At 40.6% G+C, this 26,499-nt stretch overlaps 1 protein-coding gene across 2 annotated transcripts in view; it reads left to right on the top strand.

The window, feature by feature from the left end:
- Window positions 1-25,020, top strand: part of CHST9 (carbohydrate sulfotransferase 9) — a 291,848-nt gene extending 266,828 nt beyond the window's left edge. Inside the window, exon 5 of one of the 2 annotated variants that reach the window (XM_025365226.1) lies at window positions 23,295-25,020. In XM_025365226.1, coding sequence (XP_025221011.1) covers window positions 23,295-23,317 — 23 coding nt within the window. In that variant the 3' untranslated portion in view covers window positions 23,318-25,020. The remainder of the gene's footprint in view (window positions 1-23,294) is intronic. The other variant, XM_025365225.1, reaches the window with a different exon arrangement.
- The last annotated feature ends 1,479 nt before the right edge of the window (window positions 25,021-26,499 follow it).

Here is a 26,499-nt window from a genome sequence, read left to right as displayed (position 1 = left end):
TTAAGATTTTTTCCTTCATTTCAACTTTGGTGAATCTGGCAATTATGTGGCTTGGAGTTGCTCTTCTCAAGGAGTATCTTTGTGGCGTTCTCTGTATTTCCTGAATTTGAATGTTGGCCTGCCCTACTAGGTTGGGGAAGTTCTCCTGGATGATATCCTGAAGAGTGTTTTCGAACTTGGTTCCATTTTCCCCCCTCACTTTCAGGCACCCCAATCAGACGTAGATTTGGTCTTTTTACATAATCCCATACTTCTTGCAGGCTTTGTTCATTTTTTTTCTTCTTTTTTCTTTAGGTTTCTCTTCTCGCTTCATTTCATTCATTTGATCCTCAATCGCTGATACTCTTTCTTCCAGTTGATCAAGTCGGTTACTGAACCTTGTGCATTTGTCACATATTTCTCGTGTCATGGTTTTCATCTCTGTCCATTCGTTTATGGCCTTCTCTGCATTAATTATTCTAGTTATCAATTCTTCCACTTTTTTTTTCAAGATTTTTAGTTTCTTTGCACTGGGTACGTAATTCCTCCTTTAGCTCTGAGAAGTTTGATGGACTGGAGCCTTCTTCTCTCATCTCCTCAAAGTCATTCTCTGTCCAGCTTTGATCCGTTGCTGGCGATGAGCTGTGTTCCTTTGCAGGGGGCGATGCGCTCTTATTTTTTGAATTTCCAGCTTTTCTGCCCTGCTTTTTCCCCATCTTCGTGGTTTTATCTGCCTCTGGTCTTTGATGATGGTGATGTACTGATGGGGTTTTGGTGTGGGTGTCCTTCCTGTTTGTTAGTTTTCCTTCTAACAGTCAGGACCCTCAGCTGTAGGTCTGTTGGAGATTGCTTGAGGTCCACTCCAGACCCTGTTTGCCTGGGTGTCAGCAGCAGAGGCTGCAGAAGATAGAATATTGCTGAACAGCGAGTGTACCTGTCTGATTCTTGCTATGGAAGCTTCCTCTCAGGGGTGTACTCCACTGTGTGAGGTGTGGGGTGTCAGTCTGCCCCTAGGCGGGGATGTCTCCCAGTTAGGCTACTCAGGGGTCAGGGACCCACTTGAGCAGGTAGTCTGTCCCTTCTCAGATCTCAACCTCCGTGTTGGGAGATCCACTGCTCACTTCAAAGCTGTCAGACAGAGTCGTTTTCGTCTGCAGAGGTTTTAGCTGCTTTTTGTTGTTGTTGTTGTTGTTGTTTTTGTTTAGCTGTGCCCTGTCCCCAGAGGTGGAGTCTACAGAGACAGGCAGGACTCCTTGAGCTGCTGTGAGCTCCACCCAGTTCCAGCTTCCCAGCCACTTTGTTTATCTACTTAAGCCTCAGCAATGGCGGGCGCCCCTCCCCCAGCCTCACTGCTGCCTTGCCTCGAGATGGCAGACTGCTGTGCTAGCAATGAGGGAGGCTCCGTGGGCGTGGGACTCTGCCGGCCAGGTGTGGGATATAGTCTCCTGGTTTGCTAAGATCCTTGGTAGAGCGCAGTATTGGGGTGGGAGTTACCCAATTTTCCAGGTGTTGTGTGTCTCAGTTCCCCTGGCTAGGAAAAGGGATTCCCTTCCCCCTTGCGCTTCCCAGGTGAGGCGATGCCTCGCCCTGCTTCAGCTCTCGCTGGCTCGTGGGGCTGCAGCAGCTGACCAGCACCGATTGTCAGGCACTCCCCAGTGAGATAAACCGAGTACCTCAGTTGAAAATGCAGAAATCACCTGTCTTCTGTGTCGCTCGCGCTGGGAGTTGGAGACTGGAGCTGTTCCTATTCGGCCATCTTGCTCCGCCCCCCCATACAATACATTTTTAACTTTTGAGTATGAAATACAAAGCTTTGGGATCTTGTACTCCTTTGGAGAGGATTCTCCCCACCTTCGTAGACTTATTTCCCATTCTACTCCTTTATTTAAAACTAGTGGTTCTTTATAAAACTATTTCATCAGCATAATAATCCCCTTCTCTGCATGTACAAAATTTACTCATATAAGACCTAACTCAAATACTACCTTTTGTGAAGCTTTCCTTTGTCACATAGCCAAGAATAATCTCACTCTCTTCCATGACCCCATTTTATTTTCTCTGCCCTTTTACTACAGATATTTTCTACCCTATATTCTAATCATTTATAACACAACAGGATTTTTGAGACTACCTAGCATTGCTGTAAAGAAAAGAGATCGTGTTTGGTTCATTTCTGTGTCCACCGTTGGGCCTTGCATATCGTAAGAACTCAATCAACTGCTGGCGGAATGTAAATTCTTCAGATCACTAAATTCTTATTCTAGTAGCTAGAGGGGCTGCTAAATTTAAACAGTCTACTCCCTATACACCGGAATGTTCAAACTTGCTGTGTCATTGATTTTTATAAGGCAGGAACAAGGTATCCTTCCTTCCCCTCCCAGGTAAGGATTCTAAACCAAAAACAGAAGGAACAAACCAGGACTGCACATGGTTATTATGAATAATGGTCACAGAGTCAGGAAATGAAAGAATCGAAGGGCAGGGAGATCCAGATCTTCTTTTTACCTGTATGTCCATATCCATATTGCCTGCAGAACGTTAAATGTTTTGCCCGGTTCAAGACCTGAGCTCCTGATTCTTTCCCCTAATATAAGCATGGCAGTGCCACTCACTGATGACTTTTCAGTGTAGTGTGAACTTTAGAACTTCTAAATTTAAAGTGGGATTCCGTTACCTTGCACTATTCTTGTCAAAATGGCCATGCACTCAAGGAGACAATTTTGACTTAAAGATAGTTTCTCTTTGCAAGTTTGGCACTAATGGAGCTAGTAAAGATCCCACATGTCCCAATTCCCTTTTAAGATTACCTTCAGAATTGAGAGAGTTGCACTTTTAGAAAAGCTATCCAATTGACGAGTCTTTTTCAAAATCCTGAAAGAAGGACTGAAAGGATCGAAAAGTGGTGACACTAATGGTGGTTAACAAAGAAGAATTTATAAAAGATGTCTTTTTTAAAGGTCAGATGGCTTCTACCTAGAAAATACTTAAGTGTAAATGTCAAAGTTCTGGGCTTTGCCTCTTTAATTGGAAGCCAAGAAACTTAAAATGTGAAAGGTACCTGTGGAAAGGTATTTAGATTGACAAGACAAAGCAAGGCTGAGAATATGGCCCTCAGATGTTTTAAAAGCATGACCACCAAGAAGAAAATAGTGGTGGGAATAAACGCTGTGAGAATTATTCATCATCAAATATGCAGATAGCTCTCACTCAAGCACTCAATGATTCTGAATAATTGCCATCAATAATTGTGCTAATTACTCAGTGCTCCATATCTCATGTTTTGTCACAACAACACTGTGAGGACCAGGATTTTAATCTCCACTTTATACAGGTGGAAACTCAGGCTTGAAATCAGGTTTAGTAATTTTTCAGGTCCTGCCACATTTAGCACGATATTAGTAATAATAATGGTTAGCATTATTATTACATGCTCGATGAGCTTTTTGTGTGTGGGCATTATGCTAAATTTTACATTAAATTATCTCTCTTAAAGCTATTTGCGAAGTAGGAACAAATCAAAAGATTCATCTTAGTGAGGCGACTTAATTTGTCTAAAATCATGCATGCATGGTGGTCACGCCAGGATTAAATAAGGCATTCCAGCGCTCTCTACAGTGTGAGCAACGGCCACTAGTCTGGGAGGCTTTAAATGTCTTTCTTTCCTGGCACTCAGCTGGTGAGTGACAGACTTCAAATGTGAATCCAGGTGTATCTCATTCTGAATTCCTTTCTCTCCACCATTATACTCCACTCCCACCTCTTCCGGAAGTTGTTCTATTAATTAACTGATCTCACTTATGACCATCCTAATTAACCCCCCAATTCGGACATTAATCCCGAAGCAGTCTGTTTTGAGACCCTGGAATACAGATTTTTATGATGTGGTATGTCTTTTTTTCCAAGTGTTTTAACAATGAAGATGAGCATATACATACTCCAGGGTCCCTGTTGAGCAGTAAATTAATTTTTTAATTAAATAAGTGAAAAATCAAGTGAATCTGGTCTAAGAGAAAACTATTTGTCACCTGAAAAGAGCTTAAAAACTCAGAGGGGAAAAAAGTATACATTGGCATAATCTGTTGCCCACTGCCAGTTTTCCTTGGCAGAGCCCAGGCAGAAATATCATGGAAATAAAATGAGAATTTGAAGTAAAAACCTTTATTTTCACTCACTATAAAATGTTTTCTTTGTACTTTTGTATTTTTTTTTTTTTTAAGTAGAGACAAGGTTTCACCGTGTTAGCCAGGATGGTCTCGATCTCCTGACCTCATGATCCACCCGTCTCGGCCTCCCAAAGTGCTGGGATTACAGGCTTGAGCCACTGCGCTCGGCCTTCTTTGTACTTTTTAGAAAAGTATGTTACTTCTAAAAACTCTCTTACAAGTTCTTTATTGTTAGTAATAACAGTGTCATTGTGTATGTACACATGTGAGAAAATATGGAATACTGAAACTCCGTACTGAAAATGTAGCATTTATGAAAAATAAAAATAGTTAATTTACCATTTAATGTAAATTAGCATTAACCACACCACCTAAGATGTTAACGCCCAATAGGCTGGTGAAATATATTCCATGAATAATTTTCTAGTCAATCTTTTTCTCATCTTTTTCCTCCTTTCTGTTGAGTTTTTCAAATCATATCCTTCTCTACTTGCTAGCATCTGTACTAGAAGATGAACTGAGTAACTGAAATGTTTCCGCTTTGCATATTTTATTAGCAAAATGGTTAGCATCATCGTTTGAGATTTTTCTCTCAACACATAGCAACGAAAGGCAGTAGCCAAGTTCTGATACCCAAAAGCACAATTAGTCGAGCCATTCAGTATTCAGTAACTCATCACCTCTGTGTAAAAAGACATTCACTCACTTCATAGGTTAAAGCTATTGTCAAAATGAGCCATAGAGCCCACTTGTCATCATGTTTGAATATGCATTCTAAAATACAGTATTTTTTGGAGTATGTTTGAATATGCATTCTAAAATACGGTGTGTGTGTGTTTGTTGTTGTTGTTGTCTACCTTTAAACCATTTTACTCATGCTATTCTTTCTTCTTGTGGTAAAGAACTTGAATTAAGGACTCAAATCAAAACTTGATATTTTCTGGCGATATGCAAAAGAAGTATTCGAGTAGTCATCATCTCAGAAAAAAGCTGCTTGGTGACATAAAAGAGTTATGTGTTAAGAAACAGTGATTGTGAATACCAGGCCGATTCTGTGGAATCTGTGTTTTATATATGGTCTACATCCCCTAAGGCAGATCCCTCAGATTTCTATCTATGGACCTCTCTTAAATTTGATGTGTCCCTTTGCGTATGTCTGCATTTTGCAGAGGTAATGTTCCTTGGTGCTCACCAGAACCTCAGGAGTGAATAAAGGCACCTGGAGAGTTTTCTGCCTCCCACTCAAGACAGAAAATCACCAGTCATTCCTTTTGTTGTGCGTAAATTGAAATCAATTTTATTTAAGCTTTATTTGACAAAGTAGCACTTGTTTTTCCCAGAAAACAAATTTCTGGGAAGGGGAAGAAATGCGGACAAATAGTGAAAATTCAGAGTACCAGTAAGGATCCAGTGAAAACTACCTTGTCTTTATTATTGTTAGTGTGGAAAAAATTCTTATACACAGAAGTGTTATGTTATATTCTGTGGTCGATCATCAAACAAGCATGGAATAAACAGGATTCTTCCCTTTTTCACCACTGGTATTTGCATTGCTCAAAATGTATTAAAAGGGATATTTTCATCATTACTGGATAATGCAATTAGGCCAGTGTTCTGTGGATGTGGAATAATGTAATTTACTATGTTGAATGATTAGCCAATCAGAATTCTCTCATTTTCTAAAGCAGTGGATTGATTAAAATGTGACCATAAAGAAAATAGATTTTATTAGGCATAATCTACTTTGTAAACAAATGAAATTAATTCTTTGCCTGACCTAAAGCTTTGAAAATGAAAAACCAAAATTGAACACATGCTTCCAATTTTGGTTCTGTTACTAAGATGACACTTAATATAAAAGTTACAATTTAACTTCCCCTCAAGTATTCCATACTTGAGACTAAATGACTCTTAGAAATATGTTCATCAACAGATGGGAGCCACTTATGGCCTCATAAACTCCAAAGCAAGTGAAATTATCTCAGCAAAATAGAAGGAGATTACAATAAAGCCTCATCTGGTTATCTCAGTGATGATTAATGCATTGCACATCGGTTCAATCATGCAATGAATATTGACAGATAATCGCCCTTCTTCATACAAGAGAAATATTGAAGAGACAAATGCCAGTGATATATGATTTTAATCAATCAATAAGCAATTTCCACACGTGCCTTGTGTACAGAACTGTGCTAAGTGCTATGGAGGATGTGGAAGAAAGTGCCAGCAGAGTTCCTATTCTAAAGGGATTTTCTATCTTGAAAGAGAAGACTAAAAACCTGAAACACTGCACAGAATAGCAGATAGTGTGTGATTCCTTGTTTGCTTATTAATTATACAGTATGGATCATATGGGAGTTTGAAAAAGCCGGCCATCAGTGAAAGCTACAGTGTTCAGGGAAGTATCATGGAAGGCTTTAAAAACCGAAGTGATTAGGACTTGATTCAGCAGGAAACACAATGTGGGGCCACTGAAAATATTCGAGTTCAGAAATGATCTCGGGAAATTGGTATGAAATTTTTCCTGAAACTGTAACCTGTATTTTCCTTTTTGCTCCATCCCCACTGGTAGCAGCCACCAGTCTCTCTCCAGGCTCTTCGGGTTTCCTCCTGCTTCCGCTCTTACGAGGCCCAAGTCTGTTTGCCACTTGGCTGGCAGAGTACGCTTTAGAAAATGTAAATTACTCCCAGCACTTTGGGAGGCCGAGGCGGGCGGATCACGAGGTCAGGAGATGGAGACCATCCTGGCTAACACGGTGAAACCCCATCTCTACTAAAAATACAAAAAATTAGCCAGGTGTGGTGGTGAGAGCCTGTAGTCCCAGCTACTCAGGAGGCTGAGCCAGAAGAATGGCGTGAACCCAGGAGGTGGAGCTGGCGTGAGCCGAGGTCATGCCACTGCACTCCAGCCTGGGCGACAGAGCAAGACTCGGTTTCAAAAAAAAAAAAAAAGGAAGAAAGAAAAGAAAATGTCAATTACTTCTGTACCTGTCTAAAACTCCCCATGGCTTATACTGCACCCCTGCTAAAATCCAAAGCCCTGATCATGATCTGATATTCCTATAAGGTGTGGTCCCATCCTCCTCTTTCATCCCATCTTGGGCTGTTCGCACTCACAGGGCAACCACAACAGCCTTGCCCTCTGTCCTTCCACCTGGCCAGGCCCATTCACGTGTGGGGGCCTTTGCACCCACTGGCCATGTTCAAAACACTCTGCTGCCAGCCCTTGGGTTCCTTGTTGTCATTAAGGTCTCAGCCCTAGTAGCTTCTCCTCAGAGAGATCTTCCTTGGACATCTATTTAATGTAACCTTCCCACTCTCCCTCTGACATCTTCTATTGCATCACCATTTTAGTGTTTGCATCATACTCGGCACCACCCAAATTGTTTGTCTGTCCAACTTTTTCCTTGTTTGTTATCTATCTTCACCCATATGAATGTGAGTACCTTAAGAACAGAGACTTGTAAGAGTCGTTTGCCCCCTAGCCCCAACACCAGAAAACAGTGCACATGGTAGGTGCTCGGTAAATACTTCTTGGGTGAATGTGTTGCTTATTAGTTCTTCCAGCTAAGATGATAATCTGGACATGAAAACAAAATGTGTTTAGGTGAAATCTTGATCATGGGAATGAACCTTTCAAGGGGAAAATGAATGAAGTTTGGTGTCTAAATATAGGAAAGGAATGCGCAATCTAAGACAAGATTAGTGCGAGGTTCTCAGGGTTGCTGCAGGAAGGTGATATTCTTGGCAAAAATAAAAAGGTTGTGGTTAAAAGCCACATTCAGTGAGTATACACTACATGTCAGGCATTACGTATTTCTCAGAACCCCATTGGGTAGGCATAGATAAGAGATTGATTCAGTGACCTCAAGTTGTTCAGCTGGGTATCCTATTCCAGTGATTGAGGTTGACTTGGTTAAAAGTACTGATTTAAGATCAACTTACAGTTGCAAGCATGGATGGGGGTAAAAATGTACTAAGTCTGGTCTTCAGCGCTACCTCTCCCCCATTTCCCAAGTTACTGGGCTGAACTGGATGTGGGATATGCATCTCACAACCTACGTTGGCTCACAGGCTCTTTTGCAAATTGGTCTATGCATCTGTGGATTCCTCCAGGTGTCCTCCTCATTCTGAAACAGTTCAGGGCAGGCAACTGGAAATGCATTGAAGATGCTGCTGAAGAGAAAAGTGCCCGGATAAAGGTAGGGGAACGTGATTCATGGAGCAGAATGACACCTGTTATTTTGGAGACAACCACCTGAAGGGTGATAAAACCCCAGAGAAAGTAACTGAAATGCAGTACATGAAAATGTTTTGCTTCCATCTTTTTGACCACTATCTGATAAGTTAATACCTAGAGTATGGAAACTTGACTTTGCTAAAAATGAGTTCTATAAGAAGCCCAGAGAAGACAGCGCTACTGATGCATCTGGGGAGTTGAAGATACTGCAACTGAACACTCAGGTGGTCTCTTACTGCTGGCAGGAAATAAATGTTCTTCTTCACTGTAGAAATCACCATGGAGATGGCATTATACAGCTAGCATCTCAGTGATAAAAAGCCATGGGGACCAGGTTGCTTGGTCCCTGGGAGTTTATCAGGGGTTAAAAGATACCTTCAGGCCGGGCGCGGTGGCTCAAGCCTGTAATCCCAGCACTTTGGGAGGCCGAGACGGGCGGATCACGAGGTCAGGAGATCGAGACCATCCTGGCTAACACGATGAAACCCCGTCTCTACCAAAAAAGATACAAAAAACTAGCCGGGCGTGGTGGCGGGCACCTGTAGTCCCAGCTACTCCGGAGGCTGAGGCAGGAGAATGGCGTGAACCCGGGAGGCGGAGCTTGCAGTGAGCCGAGATCCGGCCACTGCAATCCAGCCTGGGCGACAGAGCGAGACTCCGTCTCAAAAAAAAAAAACAAAAAAAAAACAAAAAAAAAAAAAAAAAAAGATACCTTCAGCTTACCCCCTTTCACCCCGATCCAGCTCACACACACAGCTCCACAAGTGCTGACTCGTTCTCCCAGATTTGCAGCTGTGGAAATGCCGAGATTTAAAATAAATTTTCTTGAAAAAAACCAGCATTGATGGAGTGAAGATATTATTACTCCGTTACCACCACGTCTAGGTATATGTGTTTCTGACAGTAGTGTGGAGGCAGAAGAGAAGATACAGATCCCATGAAGATAAGGAGATTTGTTGCAAGGCTGGCATAAAAGCTGAGCAGATGATCACAATCTCTGTGTGGTTTATGCTGCCTGAGGAGAGATCCGAAGTCCAGGCAGTGCTGGCTTACATCATTGTTTTCCAGGAGCAAGAGCCTAGTACTTTGGTCATTCCAAGTATTTGGGACTGTTCAGTAGAGCATCAGTTCTTGGTACCCAACATAGGTTATTTTAAATTGGAGAACTGAAGCAACCAAAGGTGGGGTGATGTCCTCATTCATTCTAACTAGAGTTGACTTCAGCACATTTGGCTACCTCAAGGTAACTCGGTACAAAGGATTGTATTCACTTGGATCTGATAGCAAGGAAACTCTCTTGTAGTTACAGATGTGATGTCACTGAGAGGCAAGCATGGGTTAGGTAGTGAGAAAAATACCATTTTGGAGCCAGACAAGACTGGATTTTAATCCCAACTCCAGCAATTAATTGCCCATTGTAAAATGCTGAGCACATTTAATTAAGATATGATCTCAACCACCTGTCAGAGCTGGAGTGAGGGTTAAACTCAATTATTTTGTGCAGCACCTGGTGCATGTGAAGCCCTCAATCCATACTCATTCAAAACTCCCTCTTACCATGCAGCGTCTCCCTCCAGCCTTGCTTCAGGAGGTCTCCTGTAACTGAAGGAGAGTGGAGCCCTGGCAGGAGTAGAGACAAACAAATGGACTTTCCTTGCCCATTGAAATAAAGACAACCCTCTTTGCTCAGGAGAAAGCAGGCTCCAGGGATTTGGGAGTCTCAAAACATGGTCATGAGTCACAGGTGAGACAATAGGGTCTTCCCACAGGTCTGTGAATGAATCCAGAAGTGCAATTCTTTTCTTTGGTTTTTACAGATGAATGGTACCCAAATCCATACACTTTCATCTTGCTACGGTACTGGCTATAGGTGAGTTACTAGTGGCCTAAAATGATGGAAGGCCTTAGGAAAATTCCCTGTGTGGCACTTGAGACTTCCTTACCTCTCCTGTGGACAGTCGTTATCCCTTATGTGGGGAGTAGATGGAGTTAATAATCTGTGATATTATTTCTGGGCAAGGTGCAATAAGATGTATTTGTTCCTCCCAAGGTGCAGATTACAGAATTGCAGCGAGGGAAGCGGGTGAAGATACAGCATCTAAGGAATGTTTAGAGAGTTATACTTGCCTGCTTTATAATATGTGTGTCTCTAGAGAAGACTAGGTAGACTCCTGTCCATCAGCATCTCAGTGTAAAAGAGCATTGCAGTTGGATGTCATCACCAGTCCCCTTCCAGGTCCCTGCAGCTATTGTGGTTAGCATTGCTGTTCCCATGGCTCAAGTGGCTTTGGACTAGTAGGTAATGGGTGGGGGAAGAAACAGCTCCCCTCACCTCCCCACCCCACCCCAGATATATTCTGCTTCCTGAGACTTCGGCTGTACCTACAGGAAGTAACAGAAAGGGTTGGCGTGCCCCCAGCTCCCTCCCCTCTGCCAACTGCATATTGCACTTACCAAGGCTGGGCTGCAGGTGGCAGGCGCCCCTCTGCCATCCTCCCATGGCTGGAGGAACTCATTCTACACCAGCTCTTGGGAGTAAAGTTGTACAGATACTGAAGACTTCCATCCTCAGGCCGAAAGGTCAGGATCCGTGCAGCTTATAACTGCCCTCACAAAGAAAGAGAACAAAAAGAGAGGCTGTGGCCATGGCTGCCTCCAGTACCCATTTAATTGGCGTCTTGAATCAAGTACAACTGTTTTTAGGAGAAGTAACCCATTTTGGAAGCCCCCCAAAAGCTTCAACACTTAGAGTTAATGAAATAATATTCTAAAAATAAAATTGATAAAATGTATCTGAAAGCATGCATACATAGACCTTGCAAATATCCATTTGATGCTCGCTTAGTTTCGTTAGGGCTCTATTCACTCTGACCTCATCGTATGACAACCCACTTGACTCCTCTCCTCCCTTCTGACCTTCTGCTTTGCTGCTAGTGTAGTTCTATATTCTTCCTTTGCATTCTTTCTCAGAATTAAATCCTGAAAAGAAACCCCACTTGGCATGGACTCAGAATCCCCATGGCATGATCTGATACCACAGGCAGTCTCTCTTCCTAACTCAGGGCCCAGGTAACACGTGGTAGCGCCAGGGTGTGAGCTGCCTGCTCTCCAGTGAGGTTTAGACCAGGCTTTGGGGAGCTGCCTTGAGTATAGCTGAGTTGTCAAATATGTAAGTGATATAAGCCAGAGGGGCGTGTGTGTCACTCTAAGGTGCTGACACAGGCCAATCTGATCTGGGACCAGTAGATGCTTAATCCAGTGAGACGAATGGAATGCATTCCTGCTAGAGCCCCTACTACTCTCGCATATGGCAATGCTGCTCCCAGGACTCAAGTGGCTTTGGACTAGTAGGCATTGGCGTTCTGGGCAGGGTTGGGGGCAGGTATATGCTGCTTCCTGGAAAAGGACTGTCACTTACGTCCTAGCCCCCAGTTTCACCTTATCTTGACTCAGATGCTGTCTCAGACTCCTATTCTGCTACTTTTGTGCCTCCTCTTCTCTCTTCATCTCTCTCTATCTCTCCTCCTGCCCCTTAATAACTGGCCACTCTCCATATTTTCCAGTCTACAGCCCAAAAGGGAGATGGACACATTGATTTAGCTGGTTACTCTCTACGCACTTGGACAGTGTCTCTTGCTCCAGGTCCCCTCATTGGTTGCCCACTGGCCTATGGATACTATTAATTGAATTAGCATCCACCTCTGTCACTGCTTATGCACACAGGGCCTGTTCCCATGGTCATCTTAATGTGAAGTTGGGAAAGCAGCGTTATAGATGATATGCCCGGTATTTAAGGAAAATCAGAGAAGACAGGCATAGAGACAGGATGCATTCACATTTTGGAGAAACGTACTGTATGCCAGGTGGTATATGTCAGGTACCGTACTAGGTACTTTATAACTGCATTTATCTAGTTAATTCTCAAAAACACTTCTCTTTTCCCAGTATCAGAGTTTGAGAATCAGAGGGCTGATATTTTAGCATGGCTCTTGGTTAAAGGGTCCGAAGAGGCCTCCTGCCCAAAGTTAGGATTGCCTTCTCTGAGCAACAGAATTCCCACAAATCTATATAGTCTTAGCTGAAAGGACTAGGGTTCCATCTAGTTGTAGGGTGTTCCTTTTCTCAGCCTTGTTTGTGTGCATAGACACAAACATACACCATGGACACTTCCAAAGGAAGAGTGAATATAGGAAGACAGAATTGGGATCTCTTACTATGGTAAGACAGAGTGTTTGGGGTCCTGGATCCCAGCCAATGCCATCACTTGCATTTCAACATTTCCAAAATAGTTCTTGGAATTCCCACTTTAAAAATGAGAAAACAGACTCAGGAGTGCTAATGGACTCTCTGTAAGAGTGCTAGCTGTGCCTTCTCATATTTACTCATCTTTTAACATTCTCTTGCACTCTAGCCAGACTTCCAACCAACTACCCACACCTGTGACTCTGTCTGAGTGAGTCCACCCTGCCTACCTGTAGAGCAGACTGGACTTGCCAGAACTGTCCCTACAGAAACCTTCAACCACAACTGATAGGATGGTGTGGAATAACTCTGGGGAGATATGTTCTACATTTGCTCTGAGGGCTTCTCAGTAGAATTCAGCTCCTATTCCCACTGTGCTAACTTGCTCAATAATCCACCCTATATTGTGTGCCTTTCCTTTCTCAGTTCCCTACTGTCCTGCCAGTGTTTCCTGGAATCAACGCTAAATTAATAACTTGCTCTCAACCCCTTGACTTAAGGTCTGATTCTAGGGAGCCATGAATGATGACATTGTCCTAAAATCACCCAATTAATAGGTGGAGGACCTGGGCGATGTGACCCAAAAGCGAATGCTCTTCATACTTTGAAGATCTATCCAGGCACCATGCTCCTGACCTCACAATAACTTTCTTCTGTCTTGCACTTTCAGTCTCCATCCCAGGGGAGCACCCCAACTCCCGCCTCCAGGGATGACCCATATCTCTGGCCCCCTGGTGTACCCAAGCCAATCCCCTATTGCAGGGTCATCTTATGGACTCATCCCCCTTGCCTGTGAAAACCTTTTTCTTGCCAATCCATGGCCATAACACACACACACACACACACACACACACACACATAAAAAGAAAACTTGACATTTTGAAATTGCAACCCAAGACAGCTGGTTCCTTCCTCTTCACCACATTCCAGAGAACAAGAGGAAGAACTCTGTATAGCAACTGTATATTTTAGAACAAAGTGTCAGAGTCAGGGTGCCCCCCTCCATTGCTCCTCCATAACCCTCTTGGACACACACATTATTGTTGGCATTAACCTGAAATGCAAGGGGAGGGGAGGCTGACTGACCAATACTAATTTCAGACAACTAAATACATGGAAATATTAATGAGCCATATCCCAAATCTATTAGATATCTGAATTCTGATGAAGTGTTTAAATCCTAATAGTCAAAACACCAACTTATTCTACTTCTTTCCTACCAAATATAATTTATTGGTTTTTGCTATTCTCATCCACATTTAATATGTACAGACACACACCTAAGAGATAAAATAGAGAAGGCCAAACATTTTGAATGTATTTCGTTTATCAAGTTGCAGCTCCTCAATAAGGTTTTGAGTTTCTTTAAAAAACAAACTACTCTGCTAAGATTTACTGGGTTAGAATTAGAGAACTGGACGACATTCCTGACTTCTCCATTCATTTCACAGAGTGACCTTGGGCAAGTTATTACACAAGTCTATCTTGATTTATTTATCTGTAAATTTGCAAACAAAAGAATCATCTCATTTTTCCTACAAAACTTGGAAGGAAGATGGAATGATAAATCTATAAAAGCATATTGAACCCCTTGGGGAGTAGCCTTATCTACTTATATACATTAAGCTTATGTCAGTTTTCAGCTTCTAATGGTCTTGTCAAACCACAGCACTATTTCCAATAGAAACTTCTCTTTGACATTCACATTTTGTTACGTCCTCAGTCCTCATATTTTAAGCTTGTTTGGCTTCAAGCAGAAAAAAAATAGGAATTAAATCCAAAAATTGAAAGAACTGGCAAATCATAGTTTCAATCCTTGCATCCAAGAGGACCATAGAAATTAACTTGTTGGATCAACTTGAATAGCCTCACAACAGAAACAGCTGTTTTGTGTTGAAGCGGTTTAAATATTTTAAAGCTCATAGCTTGGAGAAGACTGTGATTCAGTAGTTTCTCTCTTTACCCACTCTCCTCAAGTGTTCACTCTTCCTTCCTGTTACCCATAATTGTGATTTCTTTTCTTCTGTTTTCTTTCTTTGCCTTTGTCTCCACTTAAGCTTATCTTTTCTCTTTCCTATTTCTGTCTCTCAGTTGTCTTATCCTTCTCTTTTTTCCCACTCGTTTTTATTGCCATTGAACATTTAACTTTGCTACATGTTGTGAGAGAGAAGGAAGAGGAGAAATAGATGAAAAAAGCAGAGTAAAAAACAAATACTTACCTAAAAACTGCTTATCCTATAGAAATTGCTCAAAAATATTCAGTGCCTAAATCAATAAAAATATCTAATATTTATGGAGAGTATATTTACATTAACGAATCTCTACAGGCATTTCCTATAATCCAACAAGGTAGACGCTGTTATTATCTTCATTTTCCAGATAAGGAAACTGAAGCTCAGAAAAACAAGATAACCAAGGTCACCCAGAAAGAAAACGACAGAAGAGGACACATAACCAGTTCTGTCTGACTCAAAACTCCGTGTTCTTAACCACCATACTCTCTTGTAACAGGCATGTGCCTGGTGCTTTCCTGACATCAGTTCATTTAACGGACGTTAAACAAGAAATAGATTGCTCGACATACGATGCAGCTGAAAAAAGCCAGACATGACTAAGACAGAGATTTGACACACCAGCTCCAGCAATCGCTGTGTTAACTTGGCACATTATTTAAATTCTGAGCTCAGGTTCTTAATCTGTAAAATGAGCTTATCTTTATCTACTCTTCTGTTTGATGCTGTGATTAAACCAGCTTGCTCCATGCCCCAGCCTATTAACTAGGCTAACAAAATGGAGAAGAATATTCAAGAGAGAGGAAGTAAGCCACAGAGACAGGAAATGGAAATGATTCTGCCTGGCTCATAATTTCTCCCACATACCCTCCCTCACCTGCGAACCAGGATTCCTCTTGCATGCTTTCCTGCACCAAATTTTTTCTTACACTTTCATGCACCAAGTTTTTTCTCCATCTCATTACCTCCCATAAGTATAGTTCTTGGTTTTCTTAGTTGTATCTCCCTACCCCACCCTGACCCCAAGGGTGCCCCGTAAGATCAGGGACCAAGTCTGTCTTGCTAGCTATACCAGCAACACACAGCCCAGTGCCTGGAGCACAGTTCATGCTCAGAAAACAAGTGTTTAATGAATAACTGAAGGTGGAGGGGCAAAGGGTGAGGATGGAGAGGGAGATGGGGCAGATGGCACTGGATATTAGGACTCCATACTCACATTCTTCCCAGTTGTCCTCGGGGTCTATTGGAAATGCAGTCACAGTCTTCACCCCTCTCATAACTATGCCATCAGCTTCTGAAGTCCTTGAATCAAGATTTAAGAGGAGTAGCTGTGGCACAGAGGGATCAGGGAGAGACACACTGACCTGTGTCCCCAGAAAAGACTGACTTTTGAGCACCCCACCCTCTCCCACCATTTATCTTATCAATGACTAGAGACAATTAGGTCTCCTTGATGGTATGAAGAAATATAACTGCACTTCTATCTAGATTCAAGGTAAATCACAAAAGATACATTATTAAGAGTAATATTATAAATTACTCCCTGGGCAGTGCCTTCAAGGCCCATGAATCCAGCTGCACCTCCACCAGCCAATAACTCCTGAATCTATACCGAGCTTTTCAGTCCTGCTGTCTACCTCCAGCTCTCTAAGGCACCTTAAACTCAAGAGGTCTGAAATTGAAGATAGTCAATGCCCACACCCACCCCAGGTCGCCCACAAAAACTGCTGCTTCTATTTCTTCTCTCAAAGAGGAAATGGGGAGCCATTCTTTACACTTCTGTCACCCTTATGCTTTGAATATGAGCAGTTTCCTAAGTTTGTCTCAACTCCCTTTTTCTTCATTCTTACCCCATTGTCTTAGTTCCTCTCCTAAGGATTCCTGATGGACAATCATAATCATCTTCCAGGAGATCCCTCTGCCCCCAGGCACACCTCCCCACTGCCACCAGAATGTTTGTTTTAAATCATGAATCTTGTCAAGACCTTATTGAAAATCCCCGTCCTATATGTGGTAAAGTTGGACTGTTTATATCAGCCCAGGCCCTCCTGGAATGACGCCCAACCCCACCTACCTCTCCCTATCATCTGAGTCTGGCCCCCAAGCAGACTCTTGAGGTCAGGATGTACAGCCCTTCCCATCTCTGGCTTGTCCACCTCGTAGCTTCTCAGTCATCTTCCCAGACTCATCTCAGGCATCACCTCCCTTGTGAAATTTGCCCCCAAAAATCCCTCCAGAAAAATTAAGCACTTTTTTCTTTGTTTTCGAAATACCTGACATATCCTTTTATTATAGCGATTATCACATTTTTTTCATAAACTGCTTATTTTCATCAGATCAATTAAACTTTGGTGTCCTTGAAGGGCCACAAATTTTATCTATCTCATCCTTATTTATTTAATGCTTAAAACAACATACAGTAGTAGTTCAATATATGTGCATTGATGAATGAATGATCAAAGTCTCAAGTTTTATAGTTTCCATAGGATCCACAATAGTATATAAGGTCTTACAAATGTACAACACTTATCAACAGTATAAAACCAATGTGAATTTGTTGCCTCAATGAGGAGCAGTACAGGAATGATATTCTTTGCTTCAATCAAATTCAAACATATGTTATTAATGCGAGATAGTATTCTTGATGCTAGTGGGGGTTATATAGATTTATAAGACTGCACACTGACATTTAATGAAATTAAAATAGAGAGATCATTACCTAAACAATTAACCTAACAACTACCTAGAATAAAATAAAACACACTAAACAGAGGACTTAACACTCAAACTGGGCCAGTCTTTTCTTTGTATCCTGGACCCTCATTTCTGCTCTCCAAGCTTCCCATAGCATGTTGCTGGAGCCTTTGCCACTATGGTAATAGATTAATTAATTGTACAATTGTTTGCTTAATATACTTTTCCCTATGAGAATACCAACTCCATATAAATAAGGACTGCACGTGTCTTATAAACCCCACCATCTCTGGCATCCAGCACAGCACTTGATGTATAGGAGGTGCTCAACAACTTTGACAAGGAGAAAGAAAGTATAATTCATATCAATGTTGAGGATCAGATAAGAATTCACAGAGGAGATATGCTTGATACAGAAACCCTTAAAAATAACAATAATTGGCCAGGCACAGTGGCTCATGCCTGTAATCCCAGCAGTTTGGGAGGCCAAGGCGGCCAGATCACCTGAGGTCAGGAGCTTGAGACCAGCCTGGCCAACATGGTGAAACCCTGACTCTACTAAAAATAAAAAAATTAGCCGGGTGTGGTGGCATGCGTCTGTAATCCCAGCTACCCAGGAGGCTGAGGCAGAAGAATTGCTAGAACCCAGGAGGCAGAGGCTGCAGTAAGCTAAGATCACGCCACTGTACTCCAGCCTGGGCAACAGAACAAGACTCTATCTCAAAATAAATAAATAAATAAAAATAACGAGAATTAGGCTCTCAAATTTATTACAGACTTAATGAACATTCCACACATTTTCCATTATATTTTTTTAGATACTTGTTTTTTTAAATCTGTAGTTACATGTCTTTCAGCTAACTCTGCAATATCTACTCTTTAAGGATATTTATGGAAAACTATAGCTTTCTGCCATAGCTTACAATTTAGCTGGAGTTAAAAGAGTTTTTCCAACAAAACAATCAAATAACCATGGAAGCTGGAATAAAATTACTTTCCTTACAGGAGGTACACACTAAGTGCCATAGTCATTTTAAAGGGAGTAGAATCACTCACTGGAGACCTGGGTGGTTGTCATGGAGAAAGTAGGATTTTTACATCAAACTAGAAGATTTTGAAAGTCCCAAGAAAGGAGGAGACCATGAGTGGGGGATGCTGAGAGCCCAGATAAAAGCAAGTGGAGGACAGGGCATGTGTTAAGAGAGAAGCAAAAAAAAAAGAGAAGAGGCTCAGCAGCACCAGGCTGCAAATGCCAGCGAAGGAATGGGGACGTTCACTGATGCTAGAGGATCCCGTCCAAAATGTTAAGAAATAAAAAACAAAATGTTTGAGGAAGAATAATTTAGTAATAATTGCAGAGAGACTAATTAGGAGGATAATAAATATCCAATTGGGGGTAATTAATTTAGAAAGATACAAAAAAAGAAGTATTATGAGATGTAAAATAGCCAATTGACTTTCCCATTGTTAAAGCATCTCTCAGATTTTGTGAGTGGGTGACAGGAAAGTAATAGGACCTTTTCAAAAACAGAAAAGAACACAGGGGAAGCCACTTTTGAAGGCAACAGGATAATTTTGGCTTTATTATACGTGTTTGCGTTAGGGACAATCAGAATAAAGTGTCCCAAGGAAAATGGAGATGTAAGATTTTATTCTTTTATGATGATGATGATGATGATGATGATGATGGGACTTCGCTGGTATGAGCTTTAAATGTGAAATGTCATTAGCTTTGACTTTAGTAATGTAAACCCCTTAGTCATGGAGTCTTTGCTGTGACTGGAAGAAAATGGAGTTGGGTGGGGGTTGGGAGGGATGTCATCAAACCGGAGTAACAGATTTTATAAGGTGAATGACATTGAGATGAGGAGTTCCAGGAGAAGGTCTGGACCTTGTGGGTCACTGGTGCTTTAGAGAATTAACCTTTTTGCCATATCTCAATTTGGTTACAGTAGAGGAAACTTACTAGCACTCAATAAACTAGCAGGAGACTAATTTACAATAAGTGGTAAACCTTTCCCTCATGCAGTTATCTCCCCAGCTAAACTAGTCTTTAGAAAGTTACTTGGGGATCAAAGTCTTCCAGCAAAGAGAAATGGATAAACAAGAAAGACATTGCATCTAGTCTAAATGAGGGCTTATGTGACATTCCTACTCTATATCCAAATTATTCCCCTCCTTCTGAAATATTCAAGTCCACTACATTTGATGTCTTTCTCCCCCAGATAGGATGAAGGGAACTTGTCAGGACTTGTGCCTTATTTTTATACTTTCCTTTCAAATGCTATGACTGCCACTGGAGTACCTGGGGATCTTGCTGAAATCAAAGTCAGGGGCCTTACACTCAAACATTCTGATTAAGAATGTCTGCAGTAAGGCCTGGGTATCCGGATTGCTGGGAAGCCCTTGACGGGTTTGGAGACAGCATTGAGGGACTTTGAACGGATCTGATTTGGCAGGCAGGTTAGACTCGAAGCCTCCACATCTACTTTACTGCAAGCAGCTTCCCATGTGCTTATTTTATTTGTTTTCTCTTTTGCCAAAGGTTTATTTAAATACAGATTCTCATTACCTTAACAAGAATTGGTCAATTGTTTATGCAAGTTTAACTTGACTTTTTGATCAATGTTGTTTTTCTTCCACAAGGTCCTAAAACAATTGTTTAGAAGACCACTATTAAATTATAAGCACATTTACTTATTCAAGAATTATGTCTTGATCACCTTCTATGCACCAGGCAGTGTGCTTAGTACCACAGAGAGCAAGAAAGATAAGACCTCTCTGCAGTTATATGCTAGTGCAATGGAGGTGGAGTGCGGTGAAAAAGACAACAGAGAGGAAATAAATCATTTCTCAGTGTGATTAGTGCTATGAGAAAAATAAACAGGGTTCTGTAGGAAATATTTTGGAAGGGAGGAAAATAACCTAGACAGGATGAATAGGGAAAGCCTTTTTACAGAGGTGACTTTCCAACTGAGAGCTGAAGAATGCAGAGCCAGTCGTGCTGGCTGTTAAAACCTGGGTAACAGTGAAAAGTGGTCAAAGAATTGCAAAGCAGGAAATAACACTGAACTGGAAGGTGAGACAAGGGTGGTCAGAGAGATGGTGGGAATAGTAAAGGCTCTGGTTGATGTGAAGTGGAGAGCTCCTCTGTTAAAAACGAAGTGGTCAAGGAACTGAGAGTTGACTGGACGTCAGAGTCAATAAACGTAATGACAGGAGCTGAGTTAGAAGCTGGAGTGCATAAAGTGGACAGATCAGTGATAAAGGTAGATGACAACAAGAGGAGGGGAAAAGGGAGACTTAAAGAGAATACTTTGATTTCACAGAAGCAGGAGGCTTAGCTGGGTGATGTCCTGGAAGCAGCCGTGGTCTGCAGGGAAATCACTCCCTATCTTCTGGCTGGAGAGACAAGTAGTTTAAGGAAGTGAAGTTTCATCTACTTGAGAAAGTGCAAGAGACACAGAGTGTTGGGAGTCAGCCAAGTTTCATTTACAGAGAGTCTTGGAAACAAACATTCCAGAAATCCCTGGAGATTAAAGGGGAATTTGATAGCCACAAAGCAGAAAGTCCAGAGGCCACAGGGGAAGGTGGATTTTGTTTTTGTTTCTGATTGTCAAGCAGAGAAGAGACCTGGTGAGGGCATATGTAGGGACACACAAATTACAGACTGAATAGTAATGGACAAATGGGGAGCCTTGAAATTCACCAGGTCCCTGGGATTAAAGCACTGTAACTACTGCTACTGCTGCGGCTGCTGTTAAAACAACAATAATAGTAGTTATTATGTATAGCGGTAATAGCAGAAGAAGTAATAGTACAAATATCATGGCAGTTTTATATTTGGCCTGTACTAAGTATTTTCCATGCATGTGTACCGATAACCCTATGATCTGTCAAACCACAGTCAAATTTTGTATTTTCAGTGACAACTTCATGTACTACAAATCACTGATTAGCGTAAAGAAGTATAAAGGGCTTTGAAGTAATCCTGGCAGTCTCTGGAGAAGACAGCAGACAAATGGTTTTAGAGTTAAAACTCCAAATAGATGGTCCAGTGGTACGGAAGATTTGGATGGTTTGGCTGTGTCCCAACCCAAATGTCATCTTGAATTGTAGCTCCTATACTCCCCACTTATCGTGGGAGGTAATTGAATCATGAGGGTGGGTTTTTCCCATGCTGTCCTCGTGATAGTGAATAAGTCTCACGAGATTTGATGGTTTTAGAAAGGGCAGTTCCCCTGCATATGCTCTCTCTTGCCTACCACCATATAAGACATGCCTTTGCTCTTCCTTTACCTTCTGCCGTGATTGTGAGGCCTCCCCAGCCATGTGGAATTGTGAGTGAGTTCATTAAACATGTTTTTCTTTATAAATTACCCAGTCTCGGGTATGTCTTTATTAGCAGCATGAGAACAGAGTAATACACGGGGCTATACACGTTGGTATATGGTGTTCAGGGGCTTATTCACACAGTCCTCTTGCACTAGAAAAAAAGCAGCGCCCTTCAACCTCAGCTGGTGGAATGACCACGATGTCTGGAAGTGGCTCCATGAACAGTGCTTCATTCCTCTGTTCTAGTGCTTAATTTGCTAGAAAATTACTAATTATCCTTGAAGACCTAATTCCATTCACTCATTCACTTGTTCATTCCACAAATACTTGAGAGAAATTATTATAGGCTATAGACCATTCTAGACACTCTTGGGGATACAATAGTTTAAAATTGTGTATATATACACACACACACATATATATACTACCATGTGTATCATGTGTGTATATATGTATCATGTGTTTATATATATATTTGCAATCATGTTTATATTCCCTAGGAAACTTTCCCCACTACTGCCTCCACCTCTAGGCGGATGACACCATGCATTATGCCCGCAGCACAGAATTTATTCATTTACTTTTCCAATAACATGCTGAAAACCTTATATGTATATCTCAATCCATTCCTCTCCACACCATCCTTTTCAAGTCTAAGTAAGATCATGTTACTTACAAAAGTTCCCTAGTTTACCCAGAGTAAACGCCAATGTCCTTAAAATTTTCATCCCTACCAGAGGATGCCACCTTGTAAATCCCATCTTCCATGTCTTCTTTTACTGCGAGAGTTGTAGGAAGGATGTGGCAAGATGAACACTGTGTAGTAAATGGACTTATTCATCCTGCTGGAAAGATAACTACATTTTTACTCTACCTTGATACAACTTTATGGAGCAGGACGTGAAGTAGACTTTTCTGGATTCCTTAGTCATTCTTCACTTGGGAAAAAGGGAAGGTCTCATACATTAATGAGATTGTATACTATGATCATAATAAATTCTTCAATTATTGTGATAAATACTTTAGAAAAATAGAGCATTTTCCCAGAAAAAAAAAATACATGACTTTTTGTAAGCACTTAGAAAACTGAAATGGTCATCAAGATTTATAATTAGCCTTGACACAATTTTAAGTTGTAATTTATGATTTTGAACTACTCTGTGCATTACAGAGTGCTCCCTAAAAACAACAAAAGTTTCAATCTCAAAACGTCTCCAATTTGTATCTGCATTCAGGTGCACAAACTAAAACAGTACTTGAAGATGACATACTTATTAATATCCTAAAAGTCATAGATGCCCAGTGAAGATGACATACTTATTAATATCCCAAAAGTCATAGATGCCCAGAATGGTTGAGTTACATTCTATTGCATTACGGGTAAAGCCAGAACAAAAATACAGGGCTCTTTCCTCTCTATGCTGTAGATGCCATTTCTCATTGCTACATTTTCTGTGAAGAAGCTCACTACAAAATGTATATTCAGCATGCCTTGCTAAATTGTTCTGGCAGCTTATATGAAATATGCTCTCCTCGATAGTATTTTAAAACAAATATGTTAAGTTCCTTATCTAGTATACCCACACTTGTGACTGTGCTTTCAACATTTCTCCTTCTTTATTTTAACAGAACCCCAAGTTTCACATGCCTGAGGATGTAAGAGAAAAAAAGGAAAATCTTCTACTCAATTCTGAGAGATCTACTAGGGTCTTAACAAAGACCAGTTATTCGCAAGGAGGGGATCAAGCTTTAAGTAAGTCCACAGGGTCACCAACAGAGAAGTGGAGGATTGAAAAACATCAAGGAGCTAAGACTGTTTTCAACAAGTTCAGCAACATGCATTGGCCAGTGGACATTCACCCTTTAAACAAAAGTTTAGTCAAAGATAACAAATGGAAGAAAACTGATGAGATCCAAGAGAAACGAAGGTCTTTCCTTCAGGAGTTTTGCAAGAAATATGGTGGGGTGAGTCATCATCAGTCACATCTTTTTCATACGGTATCCAGAATCTATGTAGAAGATAAACACAAAATCTTATATTGCGAGGTACCTAAGGCTGGCTGTTCCAATTGGAAAAGAATTCTGATGGTACTAAATGGATTGGCTTCCTCTGCATACAACATCTCCCATGATGCTGTCCACTACGGGAAGCATTTGAAGAAGCTAGATAGCTTTGACCTAAAAGGGATATATACCCGCTTAAATACTTACACCAAAGCTGTGTTTGTTCGTGATCCCATGGAAAGATTAGTATCAGCCTTTAGGGACAAATTTGAACACCCCAATAGTTATTACCATCCAGTATTTGGAAAGGCAATTATCAAGAAATACCGACCAAATGCCTGTGAAGAAGCATTAATTAATGGATCCGGAGTCAGGTTCAAAGAGTTTATCCACTACTTGCTGGATTCCCACCGTCCAGTAGGAATGGACATTCACTGGGAAAAGGTCAGCAAACTCTGCTATCCATGTTTGATCAATTATGATTTTGTAGGGAAATTTGAAACTTTGGAAGAAGATGCCAATTACTTTTTACAGATGATCGGTGCTCCAAAGGAGCTGAAATTTCCCAACTTTAAGGATAGGCACTCTTCCGATGAAAGAACCAATGCTCAAGTCGTGAGACAGTATTTAAAGGATCTGACTAGAACTGAGAGACAATTAATCTATGACTTTTATTACTTGGACTATTTAATGTTTAATTATACAACTCCATTTTTGTAGTTTGCATTCATTTTCTAAAACCCTGTATATACTTAATGATGATGAGCTGAAATCAGCTACTGTAATTTTTCTATAATTCTCTGTATGAGAGAAATTTAACTAAGTGCAGTTGTCTTGATTTAATGTAGATTTTTACCAAATAGTATGACACCAATTGGCACAAAGTTATAGGAAAATCACCCACAGGAGATGTAAACAACTTGAGTTGCTCTACAATGTTTGGAAAAGAGCTGCTTTTGTATTATGAATTATATTGTTGAAGCAATAACCTAGCCAGCTGTTGCATTAGCTAAAGCAGCCTCTTGCAATGGTAGGAAAAAAGGATCTAAAATAGCATGAGTGTATGTCTATATCCTGGAATTTATCGTCTAAAATGCATGAATATATTTTTAGCAGTCTGTGGCATATTAATCAAACTGTTGAATTGTTTTCTTACACCCTGGAAATCTTTCTATCAACTATAATGATAAATCCATTTTGAAGTGGTATTTTGGACTTAGGCATTTTACTTTAGATTGGAAGGCATTATGTGATTTACAATATGAGAATACAGCAGAAAAACCAGATGAGGCTATGGCTTTTTATATTCAACAGCCAATAAAAAATGTACAACATGCTAAGATCAAAGCAACAAAAGCAACCTTTTTCTTCCAGAAAAACTTAAGGGAATTGATTCTGTTTTCTTTTGAGCCCTCCACAAAGAGACAAAATGAACACAAGCACTAAAGGTCTACATTTCTGAAGCAGGCAGTTGAGAAGCTTAAGTCTCTTCAGATATAAATGTGCTCCTAATTCTGGTTTAATTGGGCAGGGGGGAAATTGTTTCAGGATGGAAATCATCAAAAACAAAAGTGGCCATTCTGAATATGGAACTCAAACAACAACAAAGTTTTATAAGTATATTGTTTGAATCAAAGCATCGTGTGCATAGTTTTATATGTGGAATACACCCTAAGAATAGCTTTTGTTTTCAGTTTAATTATTCAGTTTTTGGCCATTCTGAATATGGAACTCAAACAATAACAAAGTTTTATAAGTATATTGTTTGAATCAAAGCATCGTGTGCATAGTTTTATATGTGGAATACACCCTAAGAATAGCTTTTGTTTTCAGTTTATTATTCAGTTTAGGAATGACTTTTTAAAAACTAATATACCACTTCAAAGATAGGTTATGTTCTAGAGAATAAACATAAAAAGATCCGCTAGAAATGTGTTTAATAGACTTATGCATAAGCAAATTAAGGTATTTTCTTTTTAAGTTTAAATATTCTATACTAACAAAGTCAAATACCGTTGCATTCAAATATTAAATCAAAGTCCTTAGAAAAATAGGTCCATGTGTCACCCTTATGAATAGTTGTAATGCATTTTGGAATTTTTTTCCAAGGGATCCTAAATTAGATCGCTTGGGGAAAAAAGGGGGTCATTTTGGATGGGAAACATTTGGATGGGAAACCTACTTTAATTGGTCGACTATTACCCTGAGTTAAGAAAATCACAAGTCTTTCAAACCCTGCTTAAATGCTTTTCCTGAACATCTTCCTCTTCCTAAGCTATCATTTTTTTCTTATCAGTAAATATTCAGTAATGGCTTTCAAAGAACAGTAGGTATTAATATTTGAATGTTAATAGACCAAGAGAGTTACAGTCATACTTATTTCATTTTGATTTTCTATTTCATGGCTGAGTATTCATGAATTGCTTCACTCCTTATACACACCTGCCATGTCCCATCTGTGTCTCCTAAGGAGTGAGTAAACTGCAATGGGCTGAGAGATCATAAGTATTAAACCTTCTAATCCAACCTTTTACTACTTTTCCATGCCATTAACTCTTGCCTCTAGACCATACACTTAAGCTGGGCTCTCAGTTTTTAAGAAGTTTTACTCTGGAGTAATCTAAATTACATAATTTAAAATTTTGCTACACCATGAAGAGTAGATTCCTCGTAATTTAGGGAAATTGAAATTATCTTTTTATGGAGAGACAAAATAGAAAATATTCCAGAAGCCTAAAATTTTATTCCTAAGCAACACAAAACTTGCTTTATATGAAATCTGCTATAAAGAATAAAGGCAATTTCCTCAAAGGTATTCCTAAAACTATAC

Source organism: Theropithecus gelada, chromosome 18, assembly GCF_003255815.1.
Source record: "Theropithecus gelada isolate Dixy chromosome 18, Tgel_1.0, whole genome shotgun sequence".
Lineage (NCBI taxonomy): Eukaryota > Metazoa > Chordata > Mammalia > Primates > Cercopithecidae > Theropithecus > Theropithecus gelada.
Note: the sequence above shows the minus strand (reverse complement) of the source record. Positions and strands in the feature narration are given on the sequence as shown.